This window comes from Sinohyriopsis cumingii, chromosome 6 (genome assembly GCF_028554795.1).
Source record: "Sinohyriopsis cumingii isolate HCF-2022 chromosome 6, ASM2855479v2, whole genome shotgun sequence".
Taxonomy (NCBI): domain Eukaryota; kingdom Metazoa; phylum Mollusca; class Bivalvia; order Unionida; family Unionidae; genus Sinohyriopsis; species Sinohyriopsis cumingii.
Window position 1 is genome coordinate 58,766,846 of NC_142966.1, and position 22,904 is coordinate 58,789,749.

The 22,904-nt window shown below is 34.5% G+C and overlaps 1 protein-coding gene across 1 annotated transcript in view; it reads right to left on the bottom strand.

Annotated features, from left to right (window-relative positions):
• The window catches only part of LOC149797033 (uncharacterized), a 102,563-nt gene that overhangs the window by 59,305 nt on the left and 20,354 nt on the right, over nucleotides 1–22,904 (bottom strand). The window contains exons 10-15 of the mRNA XM_089961693.1: nucleotides 22,721–22,819; nucleotides 15,902–15,996; nucleotides 13,782–13,932; nucleotides 6,451–6,568; nucleotides 5,409–5,613; nucleotides 1,861–1,927 (exon numbers count right to left, since the gene is read on the bottom strand). Of these exons, the coding sequence (XP_089817819.1) occupies nucleotides 1,861–1,927; nucleotides 5,409–5,613; nucleotides 6,451–6,568; nucleotides 13,782–13,932; nucleotides 15,902–15,996; nucleotides 22,721–22,819 (735 nt within the window). The remainder of the gene's footprint in view (nucleotides 1–1,860; nucleotides 1,928–5,408; nucleotides 5,614–6,450; nucleotides 6,569–13,781; nucleotides 13,933–15,901; nucleotides 15,997–22,720; nucleotides 22,820–22,904) is intronic.

Here is a 22,904-nt window from a genome sequence, read left to right on the forward strand (position 1 = left end):
ACAATGACAGAATACAACGTTACAAAAAAGTTTATAGTGTCATCAGACTTTCTCAGTTTAGAACTAAAAGTGTAAGAAATTCAACTAAATGAATGACGATAGAGTCCTTGATCAATACTGAGAAATTTGAGGTCAGAAAAATGCAAATATACATCATCAGTTATACATTCTACAGCCATGGGAAAATGCAATGGATTGTCATTTATAGTTACTGCTAGATGCTTGTGACCAGATTTTACTGACAAGTTTTATCACACTGATTCCATAACATGGATGTAATTTTTACATCAAAATAATAAATATTTTAACACTGGTTAAGTGTTTAAGTTTTTTATGTAATTATTAAACACATTTGTATCATCCCATTCTTGAAAGACCAACCTTCTCAAAGGCCACTTTCCTGCTGTAGACTGAGTGACCTTACAAAAAAGGAGGACCATTGTAAATCAGGAATATTGTGCCAAGGACTGAATCTGACATTTCAAAATGGCAGCTTGTGATAAACAGCAGGTAAATATCAAGTTAAATATAGTGAAGGAATCACTTTTCTCCAATTTCATAACTGTATCAAACAATAGATTTAAATGGTCAAGTAATAAAGATCCAACTGGAAACAAAAGGGCCACATTCCCACACCACAAAATGTAATGATGAAAATGCCTATACTTGTAAATTTATGAAAATGTTGGAATTCACAGTACCTCCAGTAGCTTAAATGGGGGACTTTCTGCATTTTTTGTTCCTTGTGCAACTGGCAAAAAAATTATTAAAACAGAATTTTCATAATATTGTACAATCTTGTTACCTGAAACATGGATGGCTAGAACATCCCTGACTGCTCAAATTAGTTTTTAGATCTTACATTATTTTACTAGGACAGTTGAGCCTCCATATATTGTCAGAATTCATATCCATCTGCAAACTGCACAGACCCAGATCTGCCATCACAACAGTAGATCAGGGTCAACGTTATTTGTAATTAGACTCAATTTATAAGCAATTATGTAAGGTAAATATGTTAATATGTTGTAATTTGATGAAAATTTAAAATTTGTGATGAACGCATGAGCAGGCCTTACCAATCCTTGCTATTCTTGATAGCAATAGTGATATCTATTATGATAAATAAATGAGAAGGCCTTACAATACCTTGCGATTTTTAACAGCAATAGTGATATCTATTATGACAAATGAATGAGAAGGCCTTACCAATCCTTGCTATTCTTGATAGCAATAGTGATATCTATTATGATAAATAAATGAGAAGGCCTTACAATACCTTGCGATTTTTAACAGCAATAGTAATATCTATTATGACAAATGAATGAGAAGGCCTTACAATACCTTGCAATTCTTGAGAGCTATAGTGATATCTATTATGACAAATGAATGGGAAGGCCTTACAATACCTTGCAATTCTTGATAGCAATAGTGATATCTATTATGATAAATAAATGAGAAGGCCTTACAATACCTTGCAATTCTTGACAGCAATAGTGATATCTATTATGACAAATGAATGAGAAGGCTTTACAATATCTTGCAATTCTTGACAGCTATAGTGATATCTATTATGACAAATGAATGGGAAGGCCTTAAAATACCTTGCAATTCTTGATAGCAATAGTGATATCTATCATGATAAATAAAAGAGAAGGCCTTAAAATATCTTGCAATTCTTGATAGCAATAGTGATCTATTATGACAAATGAATGGGAAGGCCTTACAATACCTTGCAATTCTTGACAGCTATAGTGATATCTATTATGACAAATGAATGGGAAGGCCTTAAAATACCTTGCAGTCCTTGATAGCAATAGTGATCTATTATGACAAATGAATGGGATGGCCTTACAATACCTTGCAATTCTTGATAGCAATAGTGATATCTTCAGCTCTGACATTGTCTGGATCTTCAGAAAACCAGCTGAAATTGATAGAGAGCCAGATAGGACAGACTGTGATACTGACATCCTGTTATGTAATATCATGAACTGATACATGGATATTCATGTAAATCTTTCAAATGTGTGAATTAAATGTTATGTACCAGTCTGCATTAATTTTTAGATATTACAAGTTATGCTTGTTGTTTCAGTATAACTCAAAGGGTCTCAAGGAGATTAGATACTAAATTAAAACCCTCTATGACTATGTTATAAAATGCAAGGCTGCATTGATAATTACAGGTGCATGTACCAGTCTGCACTGAAGTTAGCTATGAGGATTTGTGCCTATAGTTTAAAAAAGTTAAGTGTCTCAATGGGAGATTAGCTGTTACTTAATGAATTACCCTATTTCAACTTGAGGAATGTTGAGCTATTTGCTCATGTAAAAATCCCACGTTACTAATGTCTGTTTCCTGATGTCTGGTTTTCATTATTGAAAGAAGTGTTGGCTAAAGCACATGTACAACTAAGGTTAATATTATATCATTATCTATCAATGCCAATGTATACAGGATACGGGGTTAACAATGTTTTGGCTTCACACAGCAGTTTTGTTTTTTCTTTGATGATTATAACCGGACATAATTGTCAAGATCATAACATGGTCAGCACAAGCTATTTATAGATTTCATGAATAAAAACAGAGACAAATTAACCCTGAACAAAACAAGGTACCAGACAAAAACCAAAATGTCATACGACACAGTACATCAATCACTTCCTTTACAAACAAGGCATTTCATCTAGTGTAAAGTTTCATCTGCATAATTAAATTGCAGTACTGTACAATTAGTAACACAGGAAAAAATAATTTCAAAACATTAACATGTCATCATGCAAATGGAAAATTAATAATGACAATGGGGAGAATTCTTACCAAGAAACTTTATGTAGGAAAGACTCAAACAAATAACAATGTAACGGAGAAGAAGAATATTCTGCAGTAGATGGAAAATGGAGTAAATGGAAAAAGAATGATTCTAAATGTCAGGCAATGTATGTACCAAGATTTAAATACTGACTTTGAATGGTTTTACAATGCACATGCCAACAATACCCCACTCACATTTCACACTTAAGAATAAGAACTATTAATGTATGTTTACCTGAAATAAGTCTGTGCTTAAGACAGGAGGAACCTTTTAAAAATTAATGTTATTTTGAAATGAAGATATTTGAATGCTTTGAAATTATATGTAGTTTTCATACTACATGCTAATACATATACATACATGTACATATACTTCTCACAAATATAGTCCCCCTCTGGAAAGACCACCCATCTTATCTGGCCACTTCCCCAGTGCAGAAGGGGTGGCTGTATAAGTGGGGAATGACTATGCAACTATATTGTGTGTGTAACTTTTGTGTCAATGATTGTAGATTATAAGGGTCATTGGTAAACAACATATTACATAACAAACTTTTGTCCATGATTGTAGATTATACTTTGAAATAATGATCATATGTAAGCAATAATTTTGTTTGAATTTGAGTTCAGGACCTTGGTTTTTCACTTGGAACATTTGTCTACCTGATTTTTGTTTTGTTTATAAGTTAAAAATAACTTGTTTCCAGATATTGGAGTTCAAGGTCTAGCCTTAGTTACAAAATATAGAATGTTCTAGAAGCTAATGTTTGACCCACATCCTAGTTGTCTTATTCTGTCCTAGGTTTTTATATAAGGTTCAGGTTGTAAGCAAAGTCTTCAGTTCTACTTTAAATCAGTCTTTGTGGAATCACTTTTAGTTGTGTTCAGATATAATTCTGGAGGAATTATTTAAATCATTCATTGGAATTACTAAAGTGTTCAATGACTGTATTAACAGAATTTTGGGATTATTGTGAAGTCATTTAAAGAAGCTCTGGATTATATCATTTTGATACATCAAGACTGTTGGTACATCAAATTATTCAAGACTATTTGTACAGCACATTCATATTTCTTGGAACTCATTCAGAACACTCTATACTTTTGGACTTGTGTCAGAACTTTTCGGATTATTTAGGATTTAATTCATAATAATGTAAGTTCATTTTAAATTTTAATTTAATAACTTTAAGAAATTAAATTATTGTGGATTTTACAAAACTTGTTGGTTTTGCTTCTTTGTCTTACTTAGTTTAAGACCATAAGGTTGTACAGTTATAAACATTATACAACTTACACATGTATCAGCAAAAACACTGCATTACATTACTGCTTTTTGCATCTGAATGTGGATACATTCTAGTGTCATTATTAATTGTGACTGCTCCAGTGGCCTAGTGGGTACAGCATCAGCCTTGTATGTGGGAGGTCGTGGGTTCCATCCCCAGCCGAGTCACACCAAAGACTTACAAAAAATGGTACTAACAGCTGCCTCGCTTGGCGCTCACCATTAACAGGTTAGTGTTAGGACTGGTTGGCCTGGTGTCAGGATAATGTGACTGGGTGGGATATCATGCTACATGTCTGCAGCATGATGACCCAGTGCTAGACATCACTATAAAATGCCACACTGCAGACATCATAGCAATATGACTGAAACATTGTTAAAGCCATGTTAAAAATCCAAATCACACACACACACACACAATTCTGAACAAAGCCAAGATCTCCTTTTAAAACAAAATAATGGACATTCATTTAGAGAAACAAAAAACATAAAACTCAATTTTTTATTGTTCTATCAGTGATTTCATTGCAATAATTGCAATAATCAAAATATTTCTGCTCATCCTTCAGCAAAACTCTAAGAATTTTAAGTCTGCTAGAGACTTTGAAAGTTACTTCCCCTTAACAAACCCTATCTGTGAAAAGAAGCTTTCCATGTACTGTGTATGCCTTTCACTTTGTTCCACTAGTATCCTTCAGTACATTTGCAAACAAGTAGGATAAATCACTGATTAATGTTAGATACTTTAATTTTACTATTTATATTATAACATTTAAAACAGTATTCAGCTGGTCAACTGGACACGACTACTAGCTTTTATGATGGTTGGATTTGCATGCCTTAAAACTTTTTTAAAAAATCCAACCCTCTTTATCCAATTTGATGCAAAGACCAAATCTACTTTTAATTCATTGTAACAATACAACCAACACTTTTGCAGATCAAAGATTAAAACAAAGTTGGCACTTAATTAGGTTCTCAGAGAAATGCTTGCAGCAGTCATAGCTGTGACAGCAGATTTACACTTGTCACACTGGAATACAAGACGGCATATTGCATTTATGATGATTACAGTGAAACCAAATTCAAACAAAACACAAATTTCACCAGATAAAACTTGTTTAATTGGTATTTATTTCTTCAAGTACTGCCACAGTAGAGAAAAATGAATACATGGCTGTAACTAGACACAACTCTGACATGAATTATTTTATTAATTTTTAGTTTTTAGTTTTGATTGTAATAATGTAAGATTAAATTTAAACTATCTATAAAATCTGGGCTTTTGTGATTAAAATACCATTTGTATCCCCACTTTACACAGTCATCACGAATCAGAGATGGTGGCATCATATCAGGGTGGTCTTTTGTTGGAATGTCAGCACGACAATAGATGATTGCCACATCTGCTGACATTTCATTACTCAACTCATCCAGTGCCACAAGGCTGTTCTGGAGTTGGAAGTCAAAGTCTGCAACCTGTCGACTGTCACTTGGCATTCTTTCTGCAAAATACACAAGACAACATATAACTAGCACCTAAATAATCTTTCAAGCCCTTGGTAAAAAAAGCAAGGCTAAGACAGGTCTATTAACTTGTATTAAAAGTGAGAGAAAGATAGAAGAAGGAAATTTTGTTAAGAAAAACACTACTTGACTTATGTTCATAAACAAGAACAAAGATGTTCCTACTGGCACACTAGCTGTCACTTTAGAGCATGTTTTTTTTTTTTATCTTCTTAAACATTCATCTTTTTTTCTTCTAAAAAGTACTGAGAGGAATAATAGAACATCTATAGTGACTGAGTGGACATCTATAGTGACTGAGTGGACATCTATAGTGACTGAGTAGAAATCAGCTTTAATGCTTAAGCAAACAGGAGGTACTTATTTAACCTGGAACATCAATGATGGATCTAAAAACATCATGTCTGAGCACTTGCTTCTAAACCCAGACAGTGTGGGCTTAATGCTTTTGACAGTGCCATTCATTTTGTATTGTGATTATTGCTCCTGTTTCTATGATGGTACAAAAACTACACAGCCATTTTTCCTGTCAACAATCACATTAAATGCCCAACTGCCTAATAATGTTTTACTATATATACATGCTTGCAAGCCTGGTCAATCTGAAAACTGCACAGAGCCAGATCTGCTATCCCATAATGCACTGGCAGATCTTGGTCTATGCAGTTTGTTAGGAGTAATCAGTAAAACAAACAACACAGACCTTGATCTGCCAGCACATTACATCATGGCATATCAGGGTCAAAGTTGACTGCAGTGGGACTGGCTTTATAAGTGAATGTAGATGGTAAGTACAATGGTTTGAGTATACTTACCATGAAGCTGTTTCAATGAAGTCCAGTGATAGTACTTGTGGCACTGTAAAATGGGGGCATTGTGATCAACAGCATGCCTGATTTGACCAGCCTTAAACATCCAAGGATCTTTGGTTCCCTTCAGTGAAAATGAAATAAACAATTATAAAGTCATCTACATACAAAATTAAATCTAGTTATTACATAAAACTGCTCATAAGGTGTTTGAACATTCATAGAAAGATAAAAATTGTGGTTTTCTTAGTTAATTAGGCATTTTACAGTTTTCTAACTTCTATAGGCAATTCTAATTTTTTTGTGGTTTTTATTAGCTCAGAAGGTACTCAACAGTTTTCTAATTCAACAGGCACCATACACTTTCCTAACTTGAATAGACAAGAGTAACATATTTCTTTTTTATTATAATTTTCAGCAATCTGATTGGCTCAAAATTTCCTTGGTCCATATGAATAAAAATATTTTATCTGGCCCTGCTCACTGCTATCGTGTACCATTTGTAAAAAATCATCGGCACAATATATTGCAATGAGGTCAGTATATTGGAAATTGAGTCTCTGCCTGTGTATTAAAGAAGTATGATGTACAATCATACATGTGAACCATGCTGCCAGAAGGGTTTTCATCCCAAGATGAGGGGTGTTACTGTCCTTCCTGTCACTCGCAAAAATTTCCCATGTACTCAGAAATTATTATTTCAAAATGATACTTTGCTTCCAATGTAGCATATTTCCAGTAATGTCTTCCTTTAATCATGTAACTGAGAACTGGTTTAAACTTTTAGCACGACACTTTAATTGCTAACTGGACAGACCATCACCTAAAATTATTAATTATGGAATTATACTATGTGTGGTCAGAAGTAATTTGTAAAGTAGTAAAGACGTTAATGGATTATAACTGGCTTGCAAAACAGCTCATTGAAAAGCAGTATAAACAATTAGGATCACTTGGATTCTTTCAGCTGGGATGCTTTGGCTTTGAACAACATTTGGTCTATATTTTAAAGTTTGTGGAGATGGATTATATTATGAGTGATCAGAAATAATTCCAAAGTAATTAAAGACATTAATGGATTATGGGTGGATTAATTTTATTAAAGAGCATACAATTGGTCAGTTTGGTATTTGAAGTTGGGCTATATCTACATGCATTATCTCCCAATGCTAAAAATGACAAAATTTAATAACCAATGAAATTCAATTATGGATGGAAATAGGAATTTCATTGGTTGGAGTCCAAGTAAAAGAGATATAAATATGCATCTTGTAAAGTCCATTTTAAGAAGAACTTCCCAAATTGACCTGCATAACACTGATCTTGAGAAGTTCTGGCAGGCAGTCAGCAACCTGACCTGAATCTACTCACAGGCAGGAAATAATTTAATCTTCTTTGTGGACATGGAAGAGTTGTACTAATATTGCCACATTTCAATTTAGACACAGAAAGAACATTTGCTATTCCGACAAGAATTCAGATTGACTCCAGAGGAAACCTGGATCTAGTAATGACAAATCATCTCCCATTGTATGTGTTAAGATTAACAATGACAAGCACTACAACAAATATAATCCATAATGAAATGACAGTATGAAAGGCAACTAATTACTGCAAAAGGACTGACATGATGAGACACTGTGCATATGTTGATGTAGTAAAAGTCATTTTTGTAAATTTGCATGCTAAACATTGGGCTGATTAAAATCCTTCTGAGTCAAAACTCTTGATCAAATTTAGCAAATCTCAGGATCCGTCCTAAATTGACGTTTCTGTTCTGCAACATGAATGTACAAAAAAAGGCAGTAAATGATGATTATTACTTGTGAATTATAAACAAAAACAAATTGTCTTAAAACCAATTATTATATACTCATTTCTTTCTCCATTATGCTAACATTGTCAAAATCATGGAGTATTTCTCCATACTGCACTGCTTCATACTGCGTGACAAACATGTCTAAAAATAGCATCATGTTTTAGGAACTGCCTTTTATTGTAAACAAAAAATGTATGCTCATGTAGCAAATGCTGGAGCTTTGATTTATTACATTGTCTGCTGATGAATGATGCAAGCTATTCGATAAAAGTAGAGATGACAAAGTTGATGATATGAATGAGTTCATAAAAGAAACTTTCAAGCAAGCAAACAACTAAAAGTGCTGTCTGCAATGTCCAAGGTATTAAGATAACAAATGTAACAACATGCAGTATCATTCTGGACATTTAAACATTTATTTAGGAATAATAAGTTCATAATGATTTGCGAATTAAATGATTCAGACAATGAGCTATGCTCTCTAGAATCTATAAAAAAGAAAGGCATATAAAAGCCCAGAGCTATCCCACTGCTCTCAGAGATATACCATGTTACAAGTCTGTTCAGCACTAAATTTAAAAAATAAATGCAACTGAAGGAGGAGGGTTTTAGTAGACAAGCAAGAGCCTCAGAGCCAATAAGTCAAGATGAAAAAGAAACCCTTTTTTCACTCATTACAGTTTTCCCAGTTTTACTTTCAATTTAGAAGATGATTAGATTTATAGTACCGTATTTCATGTTATTTTTTGTACCCTTTAATTTTTCGTACACCATCTAGCCTAAAAAATACTAAATAATTAATTCTATCATATTTTTTCGTACACAAAATTTAATATTTTTTGGTCATCCTATTATTTTTCGGACATAAAACGATCTACTGTGAAGATTTACTTTTGCCAAAGTGATTAAAAAAAGTATGGCCCTTTAAATTTTACAGCTAGGAATAAGAGATAAAATCATTGTTTTAGTTGAATTTTTTTATCTATTATCTTTATTTCATTTTGTTAAAATTGAAGACAGGTTCCCAGTTCAAACGGATTAAAAAATATACTAAGTTTGATTTAGGTACATCAAATGACCAGGGTATTGTTTTACTAAGCAAGTTAAGAGTAGTGACTAACTTTGGGCATGTTCTTAACTGAGGCATTGATTAGTGAAATGGGTAATTCACTCAATATAACAATCGTCGTTTATAATCATGCATGTAGGTCATTGATAATTTCTTTCTTTTATTATTGTATTTCACTACATATTTTTAAGTTTTTATCTGCATCACATTTCAAACAGCATCAGAAAAAAATGCTAATGTATCACTTATATACGCAAAACGACCAATTTATTCTTTGCTGAGTATATTTGGTATAATCCCATATGAGAAATATATTTGTTTCCTCAGTGAAACACAAACCCGAATTATCTGTTATCTTCGCATAAATGTGTATCTGAGGCATCTAATAATGAAAAAGAAAAAAAAACTAAAGAAATATTCACCAATTTTAAGTGTGTAGAAAGCCCTTTGCTCAGCTTACTCGGAAAGGGCAACTGTTTTGTTAACTGAGAATCTATTCACATTCATTTTATTGCCCTTCTTTGTCTTTTGTATCGGCGAGAAAATAATAATGATTGATGTGTTTGTTCTGTTGTTGTCATTACAATATATACCGCTATTAATTAACAGCTGGACAACGTTGTTAATGAGTGCTCTTGATTACGTCAGTCGGTGTAACAAAGAAACAGGTGCATTTGAAAATGAGTTCAGAAGCCATTTGAGTTTATTTATCCAGTAAAAATAACATCTCAGTACAGGAAGATGCGAAGAGCATAGACCATTGGGCAATTAATCTTATTGTCTCAATATAGTAATGCAGTAAAAACTATAAAAACCCAGCTAGTTTTAATCATAAATGCAAAAGTCATTGACTCCATGAGTTCGATTTATATATACCAGTAGTTAATATCTTCAAAGATCTTGGTCTGTTTGTGCTTTGGCATGTCTTCATTATTAAGTTTCTTCAAACCCCTGCCAAAGGGAGAGCCTTTTTTATCCCACCACCACCTAAATGCACTGAACCACCAAACAAAAGGCAGAAAATTGGACCTGGACAGCCCAGAAAAGACAACGGTGAAGCCCATCACCTGTCTGTTACTTCAGTTACCAAGATTGCCAATGTAAAAGATGATGCTGAACTGCACAAATCAAATATTGATGCAGCAGATAATGCCATTATACCAAAAGATAGTATTGAAAAGGTGCCCATTGTTGCTGAAAAATTTCCTGAGCCTGCAGTAGACAAGCTGGACTACAGCAAAGATATGAGGGATATAAGCCAGTTTCCTGGTACTGCAAAGTCACCAGTAAGAGGAAAGTATAAGAAATGGGACATTAATGATAAAATAAGAATTGCTGAGGAGGCAAAACTATGTGGAATTAGACCCAATGCTGCAAAGTACCACCTTACACCAAGTACTTTATCAAGCTGGATGAAAATGGATTTTTTGAAAAATATTCAAAGGACAAAGAAAGGATCTATCCCAGGTGCCGGCCGACCCTTGATGTATTTGCATGAGAAGGAGTAGGAAATTTTATCTTGGTTACTCTGCATGCAGGACCATCATGTACCTGTAACAACTGAGATGTTACAAAATTATGCTACTGCAGTTATTCAGGAGGAAAATCTAAAGTTTCAGGGCTCAAGAGGATGGGTTAATGGATTTTTCAAGCGAAATGGACTTGCACTGAGATGTAAAACTTCAATATCTCAAAAACTACCTCGAGACCTAGAGGAAAAAATAGACTGCTTTACCAGATATATAAGAAGGCTGCGGAAGGATGAGAAATTTGATGAACATTTAATTGGAAATATGGATGAAACACCAGTGTATTTCGACTTGGTTCCAAGGAAGATAATTGAGAAAGTTGGAACAAGAGAGGTGTGTATTAGAGGTACTGGTAGTGACAAATGCCATTTAACTTGTGTTTTGACATGCCTGGCATCTGGTGACTTGTTGCCACCCATGATAATCTTTCGGGGAAAAAGAAACTTAAAAAATCTAAAAATCCCAAAGTGAGTTGTAGTGAAAGTTCAACAAAAAGCATGGATGGATGAACACATAATGTTAGATTATATTGATGAAGTTTGGAAAGTACACACAAAGTGCGCACCTTCTCTCCTAGTGATGGATTCATTCCATGGCCATTTGACTGATGTAGTAAAAAACTCCATGAAAAAATCCAGAACAACAATGGCAGTAATCCCTGGTGGAAGAACAAGTAAACTACAGCCACTGGATGTATATCTAAATAAGCCTTTCACGGGACTGCTGCGGAAAAAATGGTCAATGTACATGAAGGATCAGGCTTCCAAAAATATTGCAACCAGGGAAGCTGTGAGGAGGCAACTGAAAAAATTCCATCCCCTTCAAAGCAGCAGATGATTGACTGGATTTTTTAAGCCAGTGAAGAATTAAAGAAGAAAAAGGACATGATAATCAGTAGCTTCAAAGTCAATGGCCTTTCAAATGTAATAAATGGTAGAGAGGACCACTACATAAGGAGTGACAATGCAGCACCATTGAAAGTCTTTCTAGTGACAAAGAATGTGAATGGTTTGAGGATCTTGAGCTGGAAGACTTGTAAAACTCTTGAAAATTATGAATGTCTAATTGCATCATGATTTTGCATTTGTTTTGTGCATTCATCCAACGTTGGATCACAAATTATATCCTTGAAAATAACATGCTGTGTTTAAAATACAAAAATATTTTTTATACATGTTGCTTTGTTGTTCTCTCTCTCTCTCAAACTCATTTGCCATTTTTTTTTCAACTGGCTTCAGAACAAGTATCAGTAGATTAATATTGTTCTTGAGCTAATGGGCTTGTAATACACATTTTCAACACCCCATGGGGAACCTTATTTCCCCTATGTAGAGCCTCCTTAATTTGATCTGTAGAGGTGAATCTGGTCTTTAATCCAGTATTTCCTGGAAAAGACCAAGCTAAAGGTCAAGCATATTTAATTAGCATGTATATTACATCTGCACAGCCATGTCGCACAGTGACAATGAATCTCACAATTACAACCAAAATGATTTCTTTATTCAGGTTTTAATTGCTAATGGAATATAATAGTGTCCTTGTAGTGCTTACATAAGGAACAACACAACTGACAGGTAAATGACAATAAAGATTATCCCCTCTCTCTCTCATAACAACAATCAGATTCTTGAATTGAGAGCAGAATGAGACAGAATTTGTACATTAGTTTTGTACGTTAGGTTGTCGAGTGTTGTGTGTTTCACAGGCCTTGTCCAGGTATGATCCCTTTATTTTTCATACACGGTCATTACCACAAAATGATAATTATTTATTTTACATATAATTTTTCATACACTGAAATTAATAATTATTTTTTTGTGGTCGAAAAATAGCATGAAATATGGTACAAGTTATACAGGTCATGTAGCTGGTATCCATCCAACAAACAGCGTACTAATGATAAGGCATATAAAATATGTCATCTAACTTACAGCTGGAAAAAAACAATGGCAATAAACGTACTTATCATTCTGCATCTTGAATTTCCTCAAAATGTACTTTCTTATTTATTTTTGTTAATCAGAATGACATGGGTTCCAATAATTCATCCACATCAATTCTGACTGTTTCCAAGAGAAATCATATTCCAAAAGAGAACTGACAGTACTCCAAAATGAAATGAATTTGATATTCCCTATACAAAATATTTAATCCTGCATCTTCTTCAGAATTTCATTTAAAAAGAATTTATATATTTTTTCCACCTTAGGATTCCAAACTATCAATGACAGAAATGTATGTAAAACTTGCATCAAAGCCAGTCCCTGCAGTCACATGTACATCACATGGAACTGACCCAGCTAATAACTCAAGTCTATCACAACTAGAAAAGATGAATTTAGCTGGATTGACAGAAAAACAAAATCTCTCCATTCCAGACCAACTGGACAATTTGTTTTCACAATATGATTCTAAATTTAAATTTTAAGCTCACCAAAATGAGATTTATTTTTTAAAACAAATGACTGAGTTCACGATACAATCAGTTCAAATGCTGCTGGGCAAAAATGTATGCAAAAATACTGTTATTTGTTTAATTATGGTTGTTTATTTACATTACAATGTAGCAGAAATTCAAATAGTTTGTTTCTTGTAGTGTAGTCTTTTTATTATTCAGCCCAAGGTAGAAATGCAAAATGAGTAAATAAAAGAAGGCTGCTACATTCGCATGAGAAAATATGAACTCAATTTTACTGAGCTATACTGCACTCCTAACATCAAGCATTACAGCTTCGAAAAACCTTCATATTTTCAAGGATTTCTATAAGTTGAAGCAATTTGATGTTAGAAAATAATTCATGAAGAAAAAGTTGCATCTATCAGAACATCATGATTACATGAAGCCATTAATTTCCTTCTTCGCCAGGTACACCATTTCATTCAAGGATATATGTGAGAGAAACAGACACAAAAAAATTACCTCTTTTGTGACACAGTCTGGGCAGGGCACAAGGAAGTCATAGGATACTCCCTTGAAAGATTCCTCGATTAAACTTTCAAAAACCTCGTAAATCATGAAAAGGATGTTCTCTGGTCGTGGCCCTTGGGCAAGGACTACCAGCTCAGAGTCACTAGAATTATAAAACAGTGTATCCATTTATAAATAAAATCAGGGTATTTCTGAAATATAAAGCATCTTTGATGGGCATATTAATACATCTAAAATGACATTAATCCAGTACACATAAAATAAACAAAAACAAAAACAAAATGCAGTTTGAAACAAAAGTAATTATTAAATAATTAATCATTAATAATTATAATAAAAAATAATTATCAAATAAGTTTACATTAATCTGAGCAAAATTATATACTGTTGTTATTATTATTATTATTATTGATCCATATTTGTACACCTATTTATTTAAAGGTAAAAACAATTGTATGAAAAAAATCATTTTCCTGCATACCTAAAATATGCACAATTTTCATATCAAAAAGTTCTTGGCAAAATAACTAAAGGAAACAAATAATTATGACCATGTCAGGGAGAATGTATAAACAATTATAGATAATACAATGATTAATTAAGAAACAACTATTTCCCCCTTATTATAACAGTCTCATACACCTAACTGACTTCAAACCTTTTAACTTTTTTGTGGGTACTGAAATAGTAATGTTCAAGGTGATATATAGAGAAAATCTTTAATAAATAAATCAATAAATTTTGTTTGGTTTCATGTGTAAATTAAAATCTGCTTCTTCTGTAAAATTTACTCCCACTAAATACTTGAACTCTATTGCTAAAACAACAAAATGTCACATTGTCTAAAATTGTCAACTGATTTCCCTGTGCCCTCAGCTCAAATTATGTCACTTGGTTTGCTGTTAAGTGTGACCTCACTCAAGAAAGATCTAGCATCCATTACTGTAGAAGTGTATTGACTTAACAGACATTTTGAATAAAAACAACATTTGTTTGTGCTGCATATGGTCACTTGCAAATGAAGAGAGAAAAAAGGCATATATAATTTTGTTTTCTAAATGAACATCAGCACAAAAAATACAGATCTACCAATTATACTATGTCCAACATGGAAGTATCATAAGGAACTCTGTGAGTACTACTCATTCAAAATTTCTTCCTAGTATGTTTCAAGCTAAAAAGGTATCACAAACTTCTAAAGTGAAAATTATCATGGGAAAATGTGCGAGAATGTGAGAGAATGAAGAATATTAATAAACAAGTTATCCCATTTCTTGAGGTACAGAAATTTACACTGAACACATAAGTTTATTTGAACTTTTGCTTTACTGATTGATAAAGTAGAAATACGAATTCCAAATCACATAAGATTATACTAAGAGATAAGAAGCATATAGCATATCAAAGAACTGCAATTTACTTTTGAAGTGTGATTACAACTATCAACCTTCTTTTTCTTCCTCTGTATCTATCAGTGATCATACTTATTATGGGTGAAGGCATTAGTAATTTAAATTTGTTAAAATTTCCACCAGATCATTGATGATGTCATAATCTGTTGCAAATTCTCTATATTGTAACCTTATCATTAGTGAGGTCTTTGTTCTAGTGACAATTTACTTTCCCATATATATCAGGGACAGATATTACTTGCTCCAACTTTAACTAGTAAGCTAGGCAAAATAATTTTGTAAGAAGAATGAAAATGGGGTTTAGGTATGGATGATTTAAAAAAATATCTGACTATCAAATATGTAGGAAAACAATGCAATTAATTTTGCATAAAACTAAACTTAAAATAAAACTGCTTTAAGATTTATACTGTGGTAAATTTGCAGATAATTACATAATATTTGGATTTCAAGGTTGAAAACCTCCATATTAAGCATAATACTGGCCTATTGTACAAGTTTACCTGGTCTGCCTGATCAAAGCCATAATACTGATCTATTGTACAAGTTTACCTGGTCTGCCTGATCAGAGCCATAATACTAATCTATTGTACAAGTTTACCTGGTCTGCCTGATCAAAGCCATAATACTGATCTATTGTACAAGTTTACCTGGTCTGCCTGATCAAAGCCATAATAATAATCTATTGTACAAGTTTACCTGGTCTGCCTGATTAAAGCCAAATGCTGGTTTTTCTTCAACAGGGATCCTCTTTTCCAAACTTTCTGACCCTCAGTGAAACTCAAAAGACGCACCTAAAATATACAACATTTTCAGAACATATATAAATACTTTCAAATTACTCAGCATGACATATTTCTGGCTTGAAGCTTTAGCATATTTGCCAGATATAAATCTATCAGAACGCTCAAAAAAAGTTTTACTTACAAGCATCAGTGCATTTTACTTGGAGTTCTAGAATCTGTGAATGAGTTTGGAAAATAAGAATAAATCTTTAATAATATTTTCCCAAAGCTTCTGGATGCAAAAGTACCTGATATATGGTGTACTGCAAAAGAGAAGAGCCATTGAGAATTTAAATTACTGAGCCATGACATTGATCTTGTAGGCAATATATAATTGTACCAAATTTCGTCCTTTAATCTTAAAATGGCTTTCAAGTTATGCAGCAGAGGGAAAGTGTGATGAAAACATAAAGAACTGAACTGTGACCTTGACCCTAATAATAGGATACCCAATATGATTCATGAGTCACCTCGAGATGATGTAAAATTATACCAACCTTCATCCTTTAATCTCAAACAGCTTTAAAGTACTATAGATGAAAGGAATAGGTAATCAAAAACTGAAAATACTGGATTTTGACCATGACCTTGAAAATAGGACCATCAATGTCAGCAGACATAAATAAATGCATATGGCTGTCAGTTATGTGCCAGCATACTATATGTGTAGACCCTGACCTGCTGTTTATCATGTGCCAGAAGATTGCAAGATATGTCTAAATGATGATCACCTGTGAGTTATATGCCAGAAGATTGCAAGACATGTCTAAACGATGATCACCTGTGAGTTATATGCCAGAAGATTGCAAGACATGTCTAAATGATGATCACCTGTGAGTTATATGCCAGAAGATTGCAAGACATGTCTAAACAATGATCACCTGTGAGTTATATGCCAGAAGACTGCAAGATATGTCTAAACAATGATCACCTGTGAGTTATATGCCAGAAGATTGCAAGATATGTCTAAACAATGATCACCTGTGAGTTATATGCCAGAAGATTGCAAGATATGTCTAAACGATGATCACCTGTGAGTTATATGCCAGAAGATTGCAAGACATGTCTAAACAATGATCACCTGTGAGTTATATGCCAGAAGATTGCAAGATATGTCTAAACGATGATCACCTGTGAGTTATATGCTAGAAGACTGCAAGATATGTCTAAACAATGATCGCCTGTGAGTTATATGCCAGAACAATGATCACTGTCAGTTATGTGCCAGAAGATTGCAAGATATGTGTAGACCCATATCTGTTGGTAACATTGTGCAACAAAAAAAAACACAAGTGTACACTTCTCACAAGTCTATGTCCTATTACATGACCAAATATGATAAATGATTTGAAGAAAAAAATGGACTTGTTTGAAAATTCAGAAATGTCTCCATTACTGTTTCTATGACATTTCCAATGATAAAGTTATATATGATTGTTAATAACCTTATTTCAACCACTGATTTACAATAAGTATTTTTATCAAACCGGTACCTAGCTAACTGAAAAAATTATTATATGAAAGTATAAAACCAACAAATTATTACTCACTAGTTACCTGGCCAAATGACAATTATCCAATAGCTACTTACCTAATTGACAATTTACTGTCTGAAAGCTACATAGCGAACTGACAAATTATTATCCAATTGCTACATCATTAATGATGAAATTGTTATCCAACTGTCACAGAGATAACATACAAAATGTTATCCAATTGCTACACTGCTAATTCACAATTTATTATTCAATAGCTACACCAGTAATTGACAAATTATTATTCAATAGCTACACCAGTAATTGACAAATTATTATTCAATAGCTACACCAGTAATTGACAAATTATTATTCAACAGCCACATATGCAACTGAGAAATTATTATCAAACCACATGCAGCCAGCTTACAAAAAACTGTACAGTAGGCAATTTAAAACAGTTTGAAGACAGTGTGCTCATGTAAAAAAGTTTTTGAAAGAAGACTGTCAAGATTGCTAGCTTGGGAAATTTTATTTAAACCAATAATAAGGAATTTAAATCAATGATAAGGAACTTAAACCACTGATAAGGAACTTTACTCCTGAAAGCTCATTTCTGATTGACATCGAGAGGAAACATAACCTTTCTATAAAAAAAATGTAGGGTCTCAAGGTCAACTTTTGTAAGAAATATAATCCTCTTTTAATATATCATAGTGATAAAAGTTTCTTGGACAATTACTATGCAAACTTGCTTGCAAGGTTGAGCTGTTGATCTTGTTCAATCTGCCAAAATGTTTTTTTTTTATTTCTCTATGATTTTTGTACAAGTCAGGGTGTATATTGCAATGAAATGTGCCTAAAAAATGGACAGATATAAAGCACATTTATTTTTATGGTCCACTTCTATTGGTCAGTAACTCATATGCTCCGACTTTCAGATGGTTTTGGCAAGCAGTATCAGATAGAGCCCTTTAACCATTCTATGCATCATTCACTAACTTCAATGATATATAAAAATGCCAAGTTTTTTCAAGTGGGCAGTGGTAAGAAATTCCAACTGGGCAGTGGTACAGGTCAAATGGATCTGTATGGGATGGAATAAGATACTTCCACCCCCACGAGACTCCCAACTATGGGTAAAATAGTGTGATGATAGCAAAGCATCACTGGGCGGACATCTTCCTTGATGAAGTCAATGGGCAGGGTGGAATGGCTCCAAGATGAGCTCAACGACCATGTGCTTATGACCACAGCATGCCACGTTTAATCAGTGGACTTTGGCTGGGGTCATCCAGTCTGGAGAGGGATGGGCTCTGCCAGGCTGTATATTGACCCTGACATGCCACATGAGGACAACTAGTAATTCTTCCATACCAGATTGGTCGCAGTCTGGGTCAACAATGACTGCACCTTCTGCTGCACACCAGGATGGAAGTGACAAGTATGCTACAAGTGCCCCCACTACCAAGATCCATGGGAGAGACAACATCTTCATCGGTACATGGAACATTAGAACACTGAGGGCTATGGGAAATTTGAAATAACTTAGACATGAGTTTGAGAGGTACGACTGGAACATTAGAACACGGAGGGCTATAGGAAATTTGAAATAACTTAGACATGATTTGAGAGGCACGACTGGAACATTAGAACACTGAGGGCTATGGGAAATTTGAAATAACTTAGACATGAGTTTGAGAAGTATGACTGGAACATTAGAACACGGAGGGCTATGGGAAATTTGAAATAACTTAGACATGATTTGAGAGGTAAGACTGGAACATTAGAACACTGAGGGCTATGGGAAATTTGAAATAACTTAGACATGAGATTGAGAGGTATGACTGGAACATTAGAACACTGAGGGCTATGGGAAATTTGAAATAACTTAGACATGATTTGAGAGGTATGACTGGAACATTAGAACACTGAGGGCTATGGGAAATTTGAAATAACTAAGACATGATTTGAGAGGCACGACTGGAACATTAGAACACTGAGGGCTATGGGAAATTTGAAATAACTTAGACATGAGTTTGAGACTGGAACACTATTGGTCTAAGAGAAGTGCACTGGAAAAACTTTGGTGAAATAACAACAGATGAAGGGTATAAGCTCTACTTCAGCAGAAGATGGGACAAACACAATCATTGCATTGGATTTCTTGTCTACAAGATTATTGTGAACAGCATCATGAGTTGCTGCCCAGTCTCAAGCAGGCTTATTACCATCTGCCTGAGGGTGACTCCATTCAACATCACAATCATACAGGCCTATGCACCCACATCTAAATATAATGAGAATGAACTGGAAAATTGTTATAATCAACTGCAAGATGTCATTAACAACTCACCCAAGAAGGACATTCTGTTTGTACAATGAGATAGGAATGCAACGATAGGAGTTTACTCACAGACAAATTGGCAGACACATTTGTGGACCCTTCTGCCATGCAGAAACAAATGAAAGAGGACGCAGGCTCTTGGAGTTTGTCACCTATAATAATCTTATGTTAGCCAACATTTTAGCCCTCACAAAACATCTAGATGATGGACCATGCACAATCCAGATGGACAGCATCACAATCTGAATGACTAGATCTTGGTCAAAAAAATGATTCTGCACAGGACTGAATATTGCCAGAACATTAAGTTTACCTGGAGCATATATTGGAAGTGATCATGATTTATTAATGACAACATTTTGCCTCCACCAGAAAATGGTCAAAACGCAAAACCAACCAAAAATCAGATTTGACCTTGAAAAGTTGAAAGATCCAAAAGTCATAGAAGCCTTCCAAGCAATGATAGGTGGTAAATATGCACCTCTGATAATCCTGGACAACCAAGACACTGACCTTGAGTTCTTAACAACCACATTCAACACAGCTGTGACTAGCACAGCCGGTGAGATCATTGGCAAATATCATAGATCAAAGAAACCTTGGGTCACAACAGATGTCATTGAACAATGAACAAAAGAAGAGAACTGAAAAAGGGAAAAAGAGATCATGAAGGAGCTAGAAAATACAGAGGGATAAATGACATAATATGGAAAAGCAGGAAAAAGGCAAAGGAGGCCTGGATAGAAAGAAAATGCTGTGAAATAATAAAAAAAGTCTGAGGAGAAACAACAGCAAGATGGCATATCAACTGGTGAAAGATCTCAACTCTTAAATAAGGGAAACTACCACCATCCAAGACAATTCAGTAAATTAAAAGATTCTCAAGCGATGGACTGAATATTGCTTAGAATTGTACAGCCATAAAATGCAAGGAGATCCAGCAGTACTCAATTGCCCTCAGGCAGGAAAAATTGAGGAAGTAAAAACTGGTTAGGTCACTAAAGAAAGGAATGTTAGCTGGCATTGACAACATACCAGCAGTGCTCATTCAAACAGGAGGGGAAGAGATAGTCCCAGTCCTAACAACAATTTGCAACAAGATATGGCAGATAGGAGAATGGCCCACAACATGGACTCAATCTTTGGTCATCATGCTCCCCAAGAAAGGAAACCTATAGCTATGCCAAAACCACAGAACCATCAGTCTGATGAGCCACCCATGCAAAGTCATGCTGAAGATAATTCTCAACAGACTAAAGCCTCAAGCAGAGAAAATTATTGCTGAAGAGCAAGCAGGCTTCTGAGCAGGAATGATCACCACAGAACAAATCTTCAATCTCAGACTCCTTTACAAGAAATATCTTCAGTATCAACAAAATCTATACCCAAATCTTTATAGATTTAAAGAAGGCCTTTGATAGGGTATGGCATGCAATGGCAAGGTTGAGACCAATAAGGAAGGCCACCAACATTGCTCTTGGTTACAAAATAAATCTACAAAAATGGATTCAAACCTTCGAATGAGATGCTACTGCAGGATATTTGGCATCTCATACACTGACCATATAACCAACAAAGAGGTCCACAACAGCATCCAATAAGCCACTGGACCATATGAAGACTTCTTGACCACTGTGAAAAAATGCAAACTGAAGTGGTATGGTCATCTCTCAATATCATCTGGACTGGCAAAAACAATCTTGCAAGTGTGAGGATGCAGAAGAAGTGGCAGACAGAAAAAAAAGTGGGAGGACAACATTAAAGAGTGTACAGGCATGGGTTTTGTAGATTCCCAAAGGGCAGTAGAGAACAGGGAAAGATGGAGAGAATTGGTTATGAAGTCATCTGTGGTGCCCCAACGACCTCTTGGGTTACGGGATTGATGATGAGAAGATTTTTTCGGCATAAGTTTAGCCTTATCTGCAGAATTCAGATCTTATTAAATACAAAAACCAGAACTTGCATGCAGGTTCACCTCTACACACAGTACCAGGCCCTATATTCTCAAAACATTCTGAGCAAGAAACTTTGTCTCTACCTCAGACTTGTTCTAGTAAAACATACATAGATTTAAAAAATTATCGCTACAATGTCATATCATTTCTTGTTCTAGTAAAACATACTTGGGACCCAGAGAAGGGTGTGTGTGTGTGTGTGTGTACATGCGTGTGTGTGTATGATTTGGATTTTTAGCATAGCTTTAACAATTTTTCAGTCATATTGCTACAATGTCGCAGTGTGACAGTTTCTAGTGATGTCTAGCATTGGGTCATCATGCCGCAGACATGCAGCATGATGTCCCACCCAGTCGCATTATCCTGATACCAGGCCGATCAGTCCTAACACTAACCTCTTAATACTGAGCACCAAGCAAGACATCTGTTAGTACCATTTTTCTAAGCCTTTGGTATGACTCAGCCTGGGATCAAACCCACAACGTCCCGCATCCGAGGTGGATGCTCTAACCACTAGGCCATCGGAGCAGTTCCAAGAGAAGGAACTTTTAATGTGGAGTAGTCACCCATAGATACAATTTAGAATTCTGTATTATTTTCATATGAACTCTTTGAGTAATGAGAGTACACTGCGATATACTGGGAAAAAAACCTGCCTTACCTGGATACCAGGCATGTTTAAAGAGTAGAACATTCAGAACCTTAAAACAAGATATGAAACTTATGGTGTATCTACATTATGGAAATTTGTCAGTCTAGTAGAGGGAGTTAAGACAAATTTGAATGTTCTTGTGCCTATAGCTTTAATCAAAATAATCTTATAAACTGTACAAGTTTAGGGACCCTGAGATTAAGTCTGAGTTTTGAAAATACAGGGCCAAGGTTTTATCTAAAAATTCATGTGATTTTGCAATATTAGGCTTTGCTGACACCCTCATCACAAGTACATAACTCACCTGGGTTCTGTTGAATAATCCAGAAGGAAGGTAAGTGAATTTGTAGACCATTTTGGTCTCCCTTACATCACTTCTACCTTTGACTGAAGGCCAGTCCAGCTGAAAATATAACAAAGCACTATATGTACTTGCTTATAAGTATAACTGCAAACAACACAGACACAAACCTGTCAGCATATAATAC